Source organism: Topomyia yanbarensis, chromosome 2 (assembly GCF_030247195.1).
Source record: "Topomyia yanbarensis strain Yona2022 chromosome 2, ASM3024719v1, whole genome shotgun sequence".
Classification (NCBI taxonomy): domain Eukaryota; kingdom Metazoa; phylum Arthropoda; class Insecta; order Diptera; family Culicidae; genus Topomyia; species Topomyia yanbarensis.
Genome location: NC_080671.1, coordinates 354,564,331 through 354,582,285, shown reverse-complemented (window position 1 = coordinate 354,582,285; position 17,955 = coordinate 354,564,331). Strand labels below are relative to the sequence as shown.

The following is a 17,955-nucleotide window of genomic DNA, read 5'->3' as shown; positions in this document are numbered from 1 at the left end:
GTTATCGCCGAAGCGCGCGTGTCCAACCGCGGGAACGATTGTCAGATGTCGATTTGTTGACGTTCCGATTGCTGTTAACGGGCGTATCTGATTGGAAAATGACATGGATAAGAGGTGTTACTCCGTATTACAATGGGTGGTTTAAGGTTTTCACTGGAATATCGTTTCCGTCGCGGGTGCGGTGATAATTGTTAGAAAGAGGAGGTGTCGGGAATGGTTACTCTACTCAACACTAGCAGTAGGAAGCGCCACTGTGCTGATCTGTACTGGCTTGGATGTAGCTGGAAATTAGATAAGACCCTGATACCTGGAAGAGCGACTTGTTCGTGTACCGTTTTTATTATAATTAGTAATTCTCTCGAGATAAGAGATATATTAGGGCACTGCCAAAGTGTCGAACCATTTCTGAGAAAGAAATCCTCTGATTTTTCAGGTGTTTCTAACCCATTTTATAAAATTCTCAGGTTTAAAAAATAAACGTTTTATTCTGTTACCAACTTATATTTCAACATATATAGTTAGATTCCCTTCTTTGTTAAAATTGCATCACCTTGTCAATAAATGAAATACTGGCGTCATCATTTTCCGAAATTGATTTTTTCGCATTTTTCAATAATGCAAAGCAATCCATGTGTAGTCCCATTTGTGAAATTTGAAAACTATTTCTTTTGCTATTAATAATCAAAGCTAAGTGTTAGCTGGTGTCGAAAAGAGAAAATGTAACGCATTCATTTTGACTAAATTACTTTTTTCATAGGCTAAATAAAACCAGAGAAACACTCCAAATTCTAAGTGGACAAGACTTCATTCGGCATCCCAGTATGACTAAACACGATTTTAGTACCCCCTGCTTTTTGCAGATCCCACTCACACAGCTGGCCCTGACTGTGTATTGTTGTTTACACCAAACCACTGTGTGTACTGTTATGCTGATTTTTAAAGACGCTGAATCCCTTTGGATAAAGACTCGCCAACACTATCTTATTCTTATTTTTTATCAGTAAGTGTCATTCCAATCGAGCACAAGACCTGTCAAAAGCCCGCAATCCGAAGAAAATCGCTTCGAATCCTTCTGGAACGAGGGCCATTGACAGGTCTCGTGCTCGATTGGAATGACACTGACAGATAAATGGTAAACAAACGATTGACGTGTTGAGTCTTTATCCAGAGGGATTCAGCGTCTTTACTGATTTTGATTTTAGCAAAGACGCTGAATTTCTGGAACAATTATCCGTCATCTCAATCGTGTATTTATCATTTATCTGTCAGCGTCATTCAAATCGAGCCAGAGACCTGCAATTGGTTCTTGTTCGAGAAGAATACGAAGGATTATTCCAGAGATTCTGCGTCATTAGGTTTAGGTCAAGGTTGCACGGTTTGCACGAAAAAGTCAATTGCCGAAAATGGAAGGTGTAAGCAACGGAACATTTTTTTAGATCAAAAGTATGGCGGGGAAACGACTATTCAGGTCAGAAAAGTTTGGAAGTATACCGGGCCCTATCGACCAATAAAAGGACAGGAAAATGGTTGCGAACTTTTACCCACAAGAAAAGTGCTCCGGTTCGTGATTGGACTTCGTCTTCTTGGTTCGTCAAAGAATATCATTCAGACATGACCTTGGAAAAGTTCTTTGCGATTTGCTTCGAGCGATCTGAATCTTGGAAAAAATGTTGAGTCCAGGTAAACAGTGAACTGTCAAAAAGTGAGGTTAATTGTGTCGGTAAAGAACTTAAATTCTGACAGGTGATTCACAACCACAGATGCAAAGTTACGCTTAAAGAGTTCGGTTTATTTTCATCACAAAATACATAACCTCAAACGGTTTTTGCAGTGTAAAATGTTTTATTTTTATCACGAAATAACGGCACCATTTCTTTTTAACGGTGTTAGAAAGGCTTATCAGAATCAGAAGAAGTCAGGGCGTGGTGAAAAACAAACCGCATCTGTCAAATCATGAGCTCAAAAATTTATGATCAGTTATGGTGTCGAAAATCAGTGCGTGTAATTATGAACGATCAAGCATACGTAAAATTCGATTAGGATATGTTTTCGTGACCGTTCGCTATAACCAAAGCGTCAATATTGCTGAGAAGACAGACGATTTTAGTAAATTAGTAAAAAAAAACTGTGTATTGACAAGCCATTCACAAGTGCGGACTGCTTGCCACACCATACGTTATAAACAGAGACAATGAAAACCGATGCTTAGGTACGTGAGTATTTCACTCTAAAACTGTTGCCCATGACTCGCAAACATGATGCTCATTTACTGTTTTGGACAGATTTGGCATCAGAGAATTATTCCAAAGACACGGTAGACTTGTATAAAGCCAACGTGTTATTGGTTCCGTCAGGAGACAAATTCACCAAACTGTCCCGAGACAAGACCGATCGAAAGTTTTTGGACACTAACCAAAGTATTTACACTTTTTACTTGCATTTTTCAACCGTACTTGGATATTTACAACGACACCTACTGCTGGAAATTTGAAATGGTGTTTTTTCGCCATATACAGTCCCTGGTCATATTATTAAACTTTAACTAAGAAATGGAACCATCAACTTTATATTCGTCGTTTTATTGTATTGTTTTTCAACACAACTTTTTTACTGCTCCTGTATATGTTCTACTGTAATTGAAGATTCACCATATATAAGCATAGATGGCAGCAGTGTAACACACAAAAACACAAAAAGTTAATAAAAATCTAACACAGTGTAATCGTCAAATAGAATAAAATACTCATAACATCGTAATTAAACGTAAAATACAGCTTCGAAAGCGTCCAACGAAAACTCTTTGTTGATCTTTTGACATTTCTTGATGAAAATGTGTGAAAATTTTGTTGATTTGTGACAAAAATACAATTTTTCAAATTTCGAATTGACGTATTATGTCGCCAACCAAATATTTAATTAAGCTGTTCATTTTGCTTGTTTTAATTAGAATTTTGTTTGTTTAAATCAAATATATCAAGTGATGAATGTGTAAATTGCGGAAAAGTAATTTTTTAATAGTTTAAAAGATACGTTTTTCGAAGGGAAGCTTTTCGGACGTGCAGAACACCAGATTTTTCAACGCAAATATGACTATAATACATTAAATTGGGAATTCTTTGACTAATCTGAAAATAAGATAATTTAGAGATAAACATTAGTTGAAAAGGAACTACGAGAAACAATAAAACATGAAGCTTCTGAAAAAATGTAATATTTTGCGAATTTTTAGTTATCTCAACAATTTTTTACCACAAGCTTATAGTCCTATGTTTCCTCCAAAATTCATTCATACAAACCTATGCTCAATTATACAGGGTGATTAGTTCATGATTAAGAACCTCTCGAGAAGTGATTGACTGTCATATTTGGAGAAAAATATCGTTCTACACATACCATCAAATCTCAACCGTTACAGAGTTATTGAACTTTTTGTGTAAAAAACTTATTTACCTTAAAGTACCTCTAACTCGAAAAGTATATTTCGTGTTTCAAATCTTTTAGTTCCATTGGAAACTTGAGACAATTTCCTATTGAATGGTGTCCTCATATCTTTCAGTTAATTAGTTTTAATTACCTTTTAGTTGTAAAGAAGTAAAAAGTTAGTATTTTTGATGAGGTTTTTGATGATTTTCTGAAAATAATGCATTATTATTATAGCAATATCTATTATCCAAAAGTTAGGTTTTAGGACTATTCAAAATTTGTTCTTGAACATCATATTCCTATCTCTTCTCGTTTCTTAGTAATTTTATTACTAAACTTTTCCTGTAATCGACTTAAAAGTGCTTAAATGTCTCTAATCTAAAAAATATGCTTTATATCGTTATTTCCAAGGTTTCATTGGAAAGCTGTCAAAATTTCCTTTTGATGAATGTACAAATATCTCTTAGTTAAGTGTACTAAATGACTTTTAACTAGTAAAATACCTCAAAATTAGCGTTTTTGGAGAGTTCTGTAATTATTCTAGTTAATTGCCAACTAAATTTATAGTAACTATTGTTCATTTGGTGCTCCTTAACATTCTCTATAACTGATTATTTGAAACTTTGTCCCTATCACTATTCATTTCGCTGCAATTTAATAGTTAACACAGCATGACCTCACCGCAAATGTGATGGGTTCGGAATCGTTGTTTTTGCTTATGAAACGATGTGATAAAAATAATTTTCGAAACAAAAAGAGATAATTGAATGGAGTCAAAGAAAAAATTGTAGACCTTGTTGAGATGCATTAATTCCGTGATAATAATGTTGATGTTTATTATATACTATTTTAAGAAAACTAACGAAAATGCTAATAATAACACTAACTTTAACCTAATTTGCTTCTAAAAGAATACTAAATTCACTTAACTGAAAGGTATTAATACATTTTTCTCTGCAAAAATTTCCTGGCTTTCGAATGAAAAGAAGAAAAGGTACAATAAGTGCCATACTCTTTCAATTAGAGCTAGTATTAGTGAAAACGAGATAAAAATATCCAAGTTCATAACCCAAACAATGAAATCAAGAAAAGATAAGTGTATTATGTCAAAGAACGAATTATGAAGCTCTTCAAGACTAACAATCTGAATTATTAAAATGATGGTGTTAATTATTAAGATTTTCAAGAAATGAACGAAAAATCAATCAAAATTGTTAAATTTTAAATAAATTACTTTAAAAAGGATACTTAGACTCATTAGCTGAGACATGTGAGGACATCACTCAATGTGAAATTTTCTCATCTATCCAATGTTCCTATAAGATTTGAAATACAAAGTATACTTTTTGAGTTAGAGGTATATTAAGATAGCTAAGTCTTTAACACAAAAAGTTCAATAACTTAGTACCGGTTGAGATTTGATGGTATGTATAGAACGATTTTTTTCTCCAAATATGACAGTCAATCACCCCTCGAGAGGTTCTTAACCATGAACCAAACACCCTGTATTGTTGCAAAGAGCTAAAACGTTTCTAAAATTGTAACGTTTCCAGAAATTGTCATTTTTTTCAAGGTAAAATATAGATATTTTTCACTGTATCGATTACAAATCGAAAAGATATATCCTATTTTCAACCCCATCTGAACGAAATTAAATTTCATCAAGCTAAATCACAGAAATTTAAAAATTCTTCAGACCAATTTGCGATGCCCGTTTTACCCCACTTCCCGGCAACTCAGGAATCTAATATTTGACTGAAGTCCATCCCACGTATTTACAAACACACTTCTTCTTAAGTATAATGATATATCCAGGGACTGTATTTTCATTACCAAACAATTTTTTTTTAAATTTCAACATAGTTGAGTAATTTGGCTCAAATTTGGAAAAGCAGACTCAAAGTGGTATGAAACATAAATGGCTCCGTGATGCTAGGATTATTTATAGGGGACTCTTAACTCAGTAATGACCAGGGGCGCCGAGTGGTCTTAAGACGGCCCTGGAAGCTGACCAACTCTGACGAAAACATCCATAAACCTAATAAGCAACGAAGCGTAATTATTACCCACGCTCAGGCATCAGGTTTGCATAGCGTACGGATTTTTTCGAGTTGGTCAGCTTGCATAAACGATTTTAATCGTAATAGCACTGTATTTCAATGAGTTACAAGCTTATTCAAAACTGCTCAAAATTTGAGTTCTCTCTAATCAATTTCAAAAACTAAGGTGAACTGTCAAAAAATGAGTTTCGGGTTAAGTAAAATTAACGCAACTCATGAGTTACCGAATAGTTTTCTGGTTGTTGTGTTTAACTTGTACTCACGTATAATGGCATGGAGTTCGCACTCAATTTTTAAATCCTTAGTAATGGAATTATAGATACGGACTGGTTATTTTTAGTAATTGGGGTTTGCGTAAAAAGTACTCAAATTTTAACTTTTCATCCCAAGCTCCAGAACCAGTAAGCGAAGATAACTTAATTCGTGACTACGTACACTTTTCAAGAAAATGAATGGCTGGTCACTTAATTTTGAGTCTCATACAGAGTACAGATTTAGTACATATGTATTTCCAAATTCGATATAAATTTTTGCAGATTTTTTAAAAGTTTCAATTAAAAATTTTTTGTCGGACCCTCGATTCGACTATTGCTCTAACAGCTTGATATTATCTGTAGCGTCATTCGTAGCTAACTATCTGAAATCAACGAAGCCTCTATTCCAGGACTGTACATCAAGACCGTTACACAGTGTGGTATCTCCTACATGCGTAGTGTCAAGCAAAAGGAATATATCTGGAGAAAATTTAGAATAGAACGTAAGTAACATTGAGAATCTTTTTTTATTTACTTTCTCTGTGGATTATTACGACGTCACTGTAACACGTTGCTCTAATTTTTCAGTACATATCGAAAGCCGATGGTTTTTACTAGAATATAATGCAAAGAGTTGAGTACTAAATGTTGAAAGGACCAAGTAATGAACAGAAGAGAAAGACTCCAAAGTTAAACTCTCATTGTTACTTACGTCCCATTCTAAATTTTCTCCAGATTTGTTTACACAAGTAGATCCTTTGGGTTTCATCATGACGTAGCGGGTGATTATCACAACAGATAGGACAGCTAGAGAAAATTTTCAATAGGACCTAAGTAACATTGAGAGCCTCACTTTATTTACTTTCTCTTAGGATTTATACGCCAATACTATATCACCTTTCATCAATTTTTCAGACGGTTTTTGCTATTATATTATGCAAAGAGTGGAGTAGTAAACGTTGAAACGACCGAGTAATAAAAAGAAGAGAAAGTAAGCAAAGAGAATCTCTCATTGTTACTTACGGCCTAATCTAAACTTTCTTCAGATAGAATTTAATAGGTACTAGCAGTCTTCCCATGAACAAAAACAGTTTAGGACATATGAAGATTTTTTTCATTGTGTCCAATGTGCAAATAAGAGCCTCTTTTTTCTCTTTCGATTATTACTGCAAAACCATAAAACTGAACATTTCTGGAGAAAATTTAGAATAGGACGTAAGTAACAATGAGAAATTCTCTTTGGGGTCTTTCTCTTCTGTTCATTATTCGGCCGTTTCAACATTTAGAACTCATCTCTTTACATAATATTCTAATAAAAACCATCGGCTTTCTATATGTATTGAAAAATTAGTGCAAAGTGATATAGTGACGTCGTAATAATCTAAACAGAAAGTAAACAAAGAGAGGTTCTCAATGTCACCTGCGTCTAAATCTAAATTTTCTCCAGATTTATCAGTATGTTTCGAAAGACCAAGGTTTTTACTAGCTTATTACGCAAACAGTTGAGGGGGAACCAGAACGTTGACCAAGTAATTCGCGAAAGAGAAAGTAAACAAAGAGAGGCTCTCTTTCGTAGATTGGACTCATTGCATAAAAAAATCAAAATGTTTGTACAAAATATCGTACACGCGCTCAACCTCAAACATGTTTTGCCTCGATGTAAAGGTTTGCCTTGAACACCGAGCTTAAACATCGTGTACGTACACCTGGTGCATACACAAGGAAGATACGCACAAAACAAAATGAGTCAACACTAGTGATAAGTGAAAGAAAAACTGCTGCCACGAACTTGTGTGTACGAACACTGTGTACGTACATGAGGTTCGATTGTGCAGGTACAAGCTTAGGTACGAAATGCTGTGTTCGGGTTTGTACACGAAATGCGGGTTTGATATGAGCACATAACTAGAGAGAGAATAGTGTTCGATGTTGTTAAGGGAAGACTGGATACGAGCATAGTGTAGTTGGTAAATCGATAGCCTTGTTAAAACGTCTACAATCGAAACAAAAATTGCAATTTTGTGGTCGATGGATTATGTAATGCTTTAATTAATTGTTTTGTTCCGTGCCAATAAACAGAATAGTAGGCGGCTATTGGATGAAAGCAAAATTTTCTTCTTTCAGCGTAATGCTTTAGATCCGGTGGCGGTTGGGTGTACCAAATTCAGCATATCGTATTTGTCGAAACCTAAAACCTAAAAAATCAAAGCAGATGGCCTCTAAGGTATATTTCCTGCATAGGGGAATATTCTTGCAAAGTTTCAGAGTACAGCTACAGATATTTTATATTTTCCGTGTACCATTACACAAAAACTTCCAATGCTACATATACAAATAAAACACAGTTTTGAGATAATTTAATTGTGCACAGATAGAACTAAAAATACATTGAAAAATCTCAATTTGCAAAGTTTTACTGCTAAAAAAGGTGAAAATCGAATACTTTAGATTACTAAAATACTTAAAAATACTCAAACATTTTAAATTTCAACTTGCAATTATTATAATAGTCTGTCATGTGTAAAAAGCCTTTCGAATAATTTCTGTTTCAGGTAAAAATTACAGCCTAAATCGTGAAAGGAGTTAGAGTTGTCCACAGCAAGCGGCTGCGCGGGATTGTTTATCAAATGTATAAATGTTATCCCGAATCCGCATAGTAGTATTAAAAAAAGAACATAACATCGCATACCGTTGGAAAGATCATTTCTTCCTCCTTTCAAAACACTTAGGAAATTGGAAATGGGTTGAATAATGACCGCGTAGAAAATTTTTTGGTGTCGAAAATCCTAAAAGTAGTATTTTTAGAATAAATCAAGATTTTGAGGGTATATTAAATTGATCAAAGGTAGTCTTGTATTGTATTTGACCAGACCTACAACCTTTGATAGATCACTTTAGAAGTTCGTTCATTTTTTTTTTTGAATTTTGTGGAACCGTGTAATTAAAAGTAAAATTGGAGGAGGCGCAGTAAAACCCGATTTTAGTTTCATTCATTCGTTCATTGAGTACATAATTACTTTAAACATTCCAATTTCATCGCATTTCTCGGACTTCTTTTACATAATTGCAAGCAATATCACGCAACTTGAGTGTGAAAACTTCCTAATTATAAGGGAAGCGAAAGGAGGCGCGTGGTAGGCCAAGAGTAATATACAAGACGTGATATTACAAGCGTAAAAACTGGAATTTAGAAACCTTTCATTTTGCACGGATAGAATATATATTCTATACAGCAACTTTACTGAAGACATTCCTCCTCCGAAAGCTGGATAGTGTACTGGATGCACATCGGTATGAAATACTAGCGTTTAGTCTTAGAGCTCCAGTCGGTTGGCTAAATTTCGCATTTTTAGTACACTGCCATGAACATCCGAGGAGTTGATGTGAATGTATATATGTAATAATGAATTGGAAATTGTAAGTATGTTTTACATGGATTGATATATTTGCAATTACCGTTCTGCACACGAATTCTATTAAATGTTTAGTAATAATCATCTGTCAATTTAATTATTACCGTAAAGATAATAAGACCTGGTTTTTGGTTCGTTTACAGTTATAAGAAAAAAGAAAGCAAAAGAGGAATCGGGTGTACCATCTATTTTTTAATAGTGCCTATTGTTCACAGATTTATTAAAAATCTCAATAACTGCACATGATCAATTGCTAATTCGCCCTGAAGATTGCCTTAAACAAAGCCGAAACGTTGAAAAACAAATATGATCGTTGAGAAAAGCACAGTCTAAACGAAAATACACTTAACTGATATACATGAATAACATCATTCATCAGTTACTAATTATTGAAAGAAATTTGTCTTACTTGACTATATTATGTTGAGTGAATTTTAATGCAAATATGTTCAAATTTGATCATTTTACAACAACTTCTACAAAATGTTTTGAAATATCTCGAATATGGAAACTCTCTTCGCTTACTATCTCTTTCGATCATCACTGTGCTATTATTAACAATTACTATTACTTTTCAGTACGAGTCTTCAGACTCGTACTGAAAAGTAATACACACAGTTGAGAGTGGCCAACGTAAAAATGGCTGAGTAATTAACAGAACAGCAAGTAACCAAACAAGGTCTCGTCGCTGATTTGAAAAAAATATTCGAAATAGCTAAAATTTAATGATATGAAACACAAAATAAATAAATAATGCATTAAAACTAAAAACTGGCACATAGCCTACTACAGCGTAATAGTAGCATGCACGAAATACAGTGAAGACCCATTTTTATCAGCCCCTTGGTGAATTTTAGACTGACTCTTAAACTATTCTTCTTTAGTCTGTAGATATAGCCTATAACCTTTCTTGATTTTTAGCATAAACTTCCCTTAAGGGGGTCTGACAGCGCAAAATTAAAAAAAAAATTAAATTTTTTTCTGCATATTTCGGATCTCTAAAATAAGAAAAATATGCCCAAGAAAGGATTTACTCGAATTCAACTTGGTTCGTCTGCTAGATCCCATCAAACTACCAACTATCAAATTTCATATGAAGCTGATAAAATCGGGGGTAGATAAAATCGGGTCTTCACTGTAATAATGCTCAAATTTTACAATTTTATGTGCTGAGTAATTTCAGGTTAATGTCGATAATTTGCGGGCTTCGTGGTTTCCATTTCAACAGAATAGAAATGCTGTAGGAACCTTTCCTACTTCCGTCGGGAGTTTTTAACTTTACGAAAAAAAAAAATGCAAAAAATTCACCTCGGAAAACTCGACAAGGCTCAAAATTATCAAACTAATCACCACACGAAAAAGAAACTGTGCATAAGGTAGGCTTATCTGTTCATGAACGTCATAGGTTTCTATTACATTAGTTAACATAAATCCGGTTTTGTTGAAGTTGTTTAAATCTGTGGTTTAGGGTAGAATCTTTGCTATCTATTATTATTATAGAAGTTTATAAGGAAACAGATCGGAATAATAATAAAATAGTCCACGAAATTTTGATTATTTTATCTCTATCACTTTTCACCAGAATTGGAGTGATTTTAAAATCTGCTCATCTCTTCTTTTTTTCTTGGTCCAAGCTCAACCGAAAGAGCCTACTCTCGATCTACAAATTTAAGTTAAAAGAATTCACACAAATTACATTCAGACGAAATAATTGTACAATTTAAATTTCAAAAGTCAGGTTTGGATGATACAAAAGTTATTTCATGGCATTGGAAGCATGCAATTTGAATATCCTTAAATGTTTTAGAAATAGCGAGTTACCGTAGTCAGCAATAATCTGTATTTTATGCTAATAATAAATTTGTGAAACATCTATTTTGGAGCCATTTTTTTTTGAAGTTTTAATTAAAAACTGGGATATTTAAAACATTACATTTACGAATTTTAAATCCACACGAAATCTTGTGAACTAAATTTACTGTCACAACTTATCGCAACTGATAAAAATGTTTTCTTTTGATAATATAATTTCAAAACTCTAGCATATACACTTGTAAATAATTGAAAAACACACGCAATATTAACTATCGCTCAGCTGCATACAATTTAAATCCTACCAAGCATAAAAAAGTTATAAATAATTTGAACAAAGCTTCTGAATTCACAACAATTCATATTTTTTGCTCGGGTTTACCCTCAGAGCCGGTAACAACAGGGACCCTTTATGGAACAGTTTCTACCACAACGGCCAGGGACTCGCAAAATTTTGTTGAAAACAGCATCTCTCTTCTCGTGACACAGGTACCGAAATTGTCCCCTAATTCATATGCATTCAGATTACAGAAAAAAAATCGGTTGGTTGCTATAGATCATAAATCACATACTGATACCTCGCCTAATGAAACGTGATTCATTCCTGGTGAAAACGCCACCGAAATAAAAAATAATCAAACCATTAACAGTCACGTTTTGAGTTTGACCACCCACGAAAAATCAAGTCTTTTTTCGGTCAAAATCACAGTTAACAAACTGCGGCAATGAACAGCCGGAATAATAAACCAAGAAAAATCACTCACGGTCACGGTTGTGGGAGTAGAACCCGGCATCCTCGCTAGTGGACAGCATCTTCCTGTACCGCTCGTTGTACCACTCGCTGTGCAGAAAATAATTCATCTAGAATCTAATCACTTCTTCCGCTGGCTGGCTATCACTGGTTTCATCACTTGTTCCGTTTACACAACTTGCCGGTGGCAGAAATCCTTTTCATGGCACTTTTGGTGATTCAGTTACACGACAAAGAAAAACGACGTTTATTGTTTCGAGCGAATTTGGGCGCGAACTCGAATTCCCGCAAATGTTTCATTCACACCGACAGCGCCAACACAAAAGCACACTGCAGTAATTAGCGAATGCCACAAGAACACGGCGCCAAAACACGAACACTCCAACACAGGCACAACATACGCATCACCGATCAGCGATCGGCGCTTTAAAACAAAGCACTGCTACACGAGTTATTATCCTTCGAGGCGAACCGATCCTCACCGAGGTGGTCGTCCGGTAAAAAATGACACGCACAAAACCCGTCCGGGCACGTATCGCACTTCCGTAATATTGTTCAACCGATCGACGACCGTCAAAAACCGACCGACGACCGTTCTGGGACACGTCTTTTTTGTTTCTGAACACGCGTTGACGACCTGGGCGATTGATGTCCTGATGTGGTCCCGTATCTTTTCTCTCGGAAGACGACACACGCACGTCCGTTTTTTGCCTATTCCCGTTTCTGACTCTCTCTTTCCTTCGCTTTGAACGGTTTGTGTATGTGGGAAAAACGATCCAACAATCGCCGGAAGACTCAATCATCGGCCGGCGTCGCGTTGCTTCTCACTCGGTCTACGGGATTGCACTGACTGACTGGACTGGGAGATTTTTCCGAAAAACCATCGTCCTCCTCACTGGAACCACCGCCGCCACACCACACTCTCCGCGCGCACTCTGTGCTATACGTTTCTAATAATAATATCCCTCGAGAGCCTTCACCGCGCGCACTTCTACCCAACTCCTAACGACAGGCAGGCAGGCAGACAGGCCAGTAGCATGCAGAGGGAGACCGTCCAAGCCCAGGATCTTCCAAGAGTGAGCAGGAGAAGAAACGACGAGGTTGACTGCTTGCGCTGCAGGATGGACACAAAAAACTACTCACTCACATATCTTTTTCCACTCACTCTCCCGGCGACGGATGTGTGTGAATGGACCGAAAAAATGGTCAGGGGTTCCGAGTTTTTTTCCCGTCTAAACACATCATTCTTGCATACAAGCTGCCGTGGATGTGTGTGAGTTTGAAGCACATGTGATCCTTCTCTCTTCATATCTCTCTCCCAGCCAGATCCTCTCTCGTACTACTTCCCCTCCGTGCCGTGCGCACCGTTGTCGTTGTCCATTCATTCCACAATCCGATCAGATCAGATCCAGACCATCAGCCTGCCTGAGCTGATGGAGGTCCTCACTTGCCGCTGTTCGGTCCAGTCCAGTACGTTGTAGTCGTATGTGCGTGCGTTAACGTTTGAATGCTAACGGTACCGTGCTTATTCTCTTTCTCTCGTGGGCTCATGCATGCACACATGCACAAACACGGATATTCACTCACAGCCGATTGAATGAGACGGTTGGTGATTGAGGAGAGCAATATATCGGTCAACACTGCTGGGATCAACAGCAGCGACCGAGCAGGATGGCAGGACGATTTCAGTTGTCGGTGGTGGGTAATGAAAGTACACATAGAACACAAAAAATAGGATTGCTGTGTTTTACGGCTATTCACTCCGATCGACCGGTCCGGTGTATGTTTATTGTGGGATTAATTCTTTTGCTGTATTTTTTTTTGTTTTCTTTATTTTGCATTAATAGTTTACGTCAGAGAATGGAGCGGGGGAATAATAGCGAGACTTTCAACTTTTGAAAAAAAAGTGTGGGCGCTTTTAGGGTGTTGACTGAAAAAGATAATTGCTGATGGCGAAGGTTGGTCCAGTCCATTTATTTTAATGTGAGATATGCCGTTGGTTTGTGCAATTTACGAAATCAAATGTCTGCTACAGTTTTATCCACATGCACTGCAACTACCATAAATTGGAGAATAGTGCAAAAATATGCTGAAATTATTAGAAATCTTGCTTTTTGACAATTTTGTACTCAATAATACGTCAAATTCTGTTTAATGAATTGGTTAAATTTTATGTTATTTTATAGTATGAAAACTTTGTAAAAGTTCGATTCTAACCAATTTCAAAATTTAGATGATTTTCATTAAGTCGTTTAGTCCACAGCTGGTATGAATATAGACGAACAAATTTCGATTGTTTCCGTTGTTATTTAGCCTAAAATATAATTTAAGCCTAATCTAGCAATGTACGATACTCTATCGTTACATAGAATATCGTTACTATGGAGCCAGAATATAGGGATTGCAAAGCTTCCCGGGAAATTGTTATTCGGCAAGACCAAAAGTTTTTGTGCATGAGAACACAATACCTCACAAAAAGATTGGTTTTTTAGTGTTTCGGATTCTCCTCGTCAGTAACTAGCATCAACTTAATGCTAGGTGTAAATCAGTTCCAAATTGGCGCCAGGTGGGCACTAAAATCCAAAAAGTCACACGTCTTGCGTGAACGCTTAAACAACTGGCTGGTACCGAGTGACGTAAGTGCAGAAATTCATGTTTGCTGAAAACCACCAACAGTTTATTTCTGTTGAAAACCATTTAAAAAACCTGTTTTAATCCACCTAGCGGTGCAATTGTGCCTTTCTCATTTCTCTAAACTATGGCACGGAGGCTTTTTATGTTCAACATAATCGTGGAAATGTCCATTACATTCTTAGTACACTTTGCACTTATACACAATGGCATGCAAGCCACGAACTTGATGAGCTACGTGTCGACGGTGAAACACTTGAAACAAAAAAATATCATACTTCATTAGCTTAATCAGCATTAGATCAATGTTATCTGCTTGCTAACTCATTTTGTCATGCGGGGGTGGGTATGTGAGGAGGGCGAAAGTCCCATGAACGAACGACTCCCCAGCTTAAATTGGTATGCTTTGTGATATAGTGGTGGTTTAAAGATGATGGGGTTGAAAGGGAAGAGTATGAGGGCTGGATGGGGTGGTGGTCTGAGGGGTGATTTAAGGAGATTTTTAAAGGAGGGGTGTGAACAGTAGAGGGGGATGTAACCCCTCTCCGTAAACCATCAACTACGCCCCTGTTAAAATCCAGAAACCTTATGCGAGTCGAAAAAAAAATTATTAGGATTAGGCCGGGATTAGGTTGACGTTTTTCAGAGTGATTGCATAACCTTTCTATATGAGAAAGGCAAAAATGTGCCAAAATCCAAAAAAGTGAATTGTCGTCAAATTTTTTTTTTCGAGTTTGCATCAAATCTCGACGTTTCACGCACCTTGAACACATTTAGCATCAAAAATAAAAATTCTATTTTTAATTTTTCCTATAGTTTATATGAGAAATTTCTGTGTGGCCGCACTCTGAAACCCGTAATTCCGGAACCAGAATTCCGATCGATCCAAAATTCAATAGCAGCCGATGGGAAGTTTGCACCTTTCATTTGAGACTAAGTTTGGGCAAATCGGTCCAGCCATCTCTGAGAAAAATGAGTGACATTATTTGACACATACGCACATACATACACACACATACACACACATACACACACACACATACACACATACATACACACACACACATACAGACTTTTTCCGATCTCGACGAACTGAGTCGAATGGGATATGACACTCGGCCCTCCGGGCCGGGATTAGGTTGACGTTTTTCAGAGTGATTGCATAACCTTTCTATATGAGAAAGGCAAAACATTCTTTTATTTTAGGAATTCTGTCTTCATGCACAAAAACTTTTGGTATTGCTAAAAAAACTGTTTCCATTGGAGCAGGCGGTCCGTAGTGTAACTGTTAGCCGGTTGAAACAACAACTACCGATATTACACAGCTTAGCTGGGCTGTTCGGAGAAAGAAGCTGACATTGAAGGACAGCTTCCATAGATGGCCGTACAGCCGTATGGATTACAATTCTTAGGAATAAAAACAATACGATGCTGTTCATACCATGCACTCCGGTCCTTATCGTAGAGGTTGTTGGGTAAATCTGGCCGGAACATCGTTTTAGTTGTGTGATGTTTTGTGAAAAGGTAATAATAGTTTTTTGGTGCGGTCCTGTCTATAAATTTCACCATTTATTGTACTTGTTAATACGAATGTGTAAGATTTCAGTCCACAAGAACATATAGCTTGCCATACAAGATATTTTTCAGAAATGTTTTGTTTGTGTTTGCATTTTAGTCGTTCAGGAGCAACTTTCCAACTACTGCCAGATGTAAAATTCAGAAAGTTTCCTGAACTCTTTAAAACAATATGTTTCATCGTAAAATTGTGATTTTCTAAATATTCATAGAAGATAGCCTTCCTGCATGCTACTCAGACGACGTCACCTTGAAAATTATAAGCTCCTATCAAAACATGTACATGTATGGCGAAGAGCAAAAAATCGTATTTAGCGGTAGTTTGACTAAGTAACGATTATAAAACTGTGTCCGGATTTTGGAGTGAATGTCCCTTATTTTCAGAATTATGCGTAAAATAAAACATTAGTTTTTCCATCAATTAAAGAATTTCTTAAAAATTGAGGAAAAAATCATTTACTCCAGATGCATAACAATGCAACAAGCGAGTACTGATGTCGGTCTACATATTAGAAACAGTGAGTTTTGTTTCGCAGTACAATACAGGATGTTTGGTTCATGGTTAAGAACCTCTCGAGGGGTGATTGACTGTCATATTTGGAGAAAAAAATCGTTCTACACATACCATCAAATCTCAACCATTACAAAGTTATTGAGCTTTTTGTGTTAAAAACTTATTTGTCTTAAAATACCTCTAACTCAAAAAGTATACTTTGTATTTCAAATGTTTTAGGTCCACTGGGAAGGTGAGAATGTTTCAGCTAATGAGTTGTTGTAGCCTTTTCAAAGTAATTTATTGAAAATTAAAACAATTTTAATCGATTTTTGTTCATTTCTTGAAAATCCTAATAGTTAACCTCATCATTTTAATAATTCAGATTGTTAGTCTTGAAGAGCTGCATTATTCGTTCTTTGACATGATACACTTACCTTTTCTTATTTTCATGAGTTATTATGAGGGTTATTAAACTTGGATATTTTTACCTCATTTTCACTAATACCAGCAGTAATTGAAAAAGTATGGCACTTATTGTACTTTTTTTTCTTCTTTTTATTCGAAAGCCAGGAAAATTTTACAGAGAAAAATGTATTGAAACCTTTCAGTTAAGTGAATTTAGTATTCTTTTAGAAGTAAATAAGTTTAAAGTTAGTGCTATTATTAGCATTTTCGTTAATTTTATTAAAATAGTAAATAATAAACATCACCATTATTATCATGGAAATAATGTATCTCAGCAAGTTCTACAGTTCTTTCTTTGACTCCATTCAATTATCTCTTTTGGTTTCGACGCAAAATCGTTTTTATCACATCGTTTCATATGCAAAAATAACGATTTCGAACCCACTACATTTGTGGCGAGGGCATGCTGTGTTAACTATTAAATAGCAGCAAAATGAAAAGAGATATAGACAAAGTGTCAAATAAAAAGTTCTAGAGAACATTAAGGGACATCAAATGATCAATAGTAACGATAAATTTTGTTGATTAATAATTAGAATCATTAAAAAAAAACTCTCCAAAAAACACAAATTTTGAATTATTTCATTAGTAAAAAGTCATTTTGTACACTTAACTAAAAGATATTTGTACATACGCTGATAGGTCATTTTCTCAGCTTTCCAATGATATCTTATAAATAACGATATAAAGCATATTTTTTTGGATTAGAGTCTTTTAAGCACTTGCAAGTCGGTTACAGGAAAAGTATAGTAATGAAATTACAAAGAAATGAGAAGAGATAGGAATATGACGTATAAGAACAAATTATGAATCGTCCTAAAGCCCAACTTTTGGATAATGGATATTGCTATAATCATACTTCATTATTTCGAGAAAATAAGCAAAAACCTCCTCAAAACACTAACTTTTAACTACTTTACAGCTAAAAGGTAATTAAATCTAATTAACTAAAAGATATGAGAACACGATTCAATAGGAAATTTTCTCACCTTTCGAATGGAACTAAAAGATTTAAAATACAAAGTATACTTTTAAAGTTAGAGATATTTTAAGACAAATATTTTTTTACACAAAA

The 17,955-nt window shown here is 35.6% G+C and overlaps 1 protein-coding gene across 2 annotated transcripts in view; it reads right to left on the bottom strand.

The window, feature by feature from the left end:
* Window positions 1-17,955, bottom strand: part of LOC131684275 (B-cell lymphoma/leukemia 11B) — a 293,408-nt gene that overhangs the window by 42,227 nt on the left and 233,226 nt on the right. The window contains exon 1 of one of the 2 annotated variants that reach the window (XM_058966989.1): window positions 11,727-12,588. The exons of the other annotated variant lie outside the window; for it this stretch is intronic. Coding sequence (XP_058822972.1) covers window positions 11,727-11,823 — 97 coding nt within the window. The 5' untranslated portion in view covers window positions 11,824-12,588. Of the gene's footprint in view, window positions 1-11,726; window positions 12,589-17,955 lie in introns of those variants that run through there. 2 annotated transcript variants of the gene reach the window in all.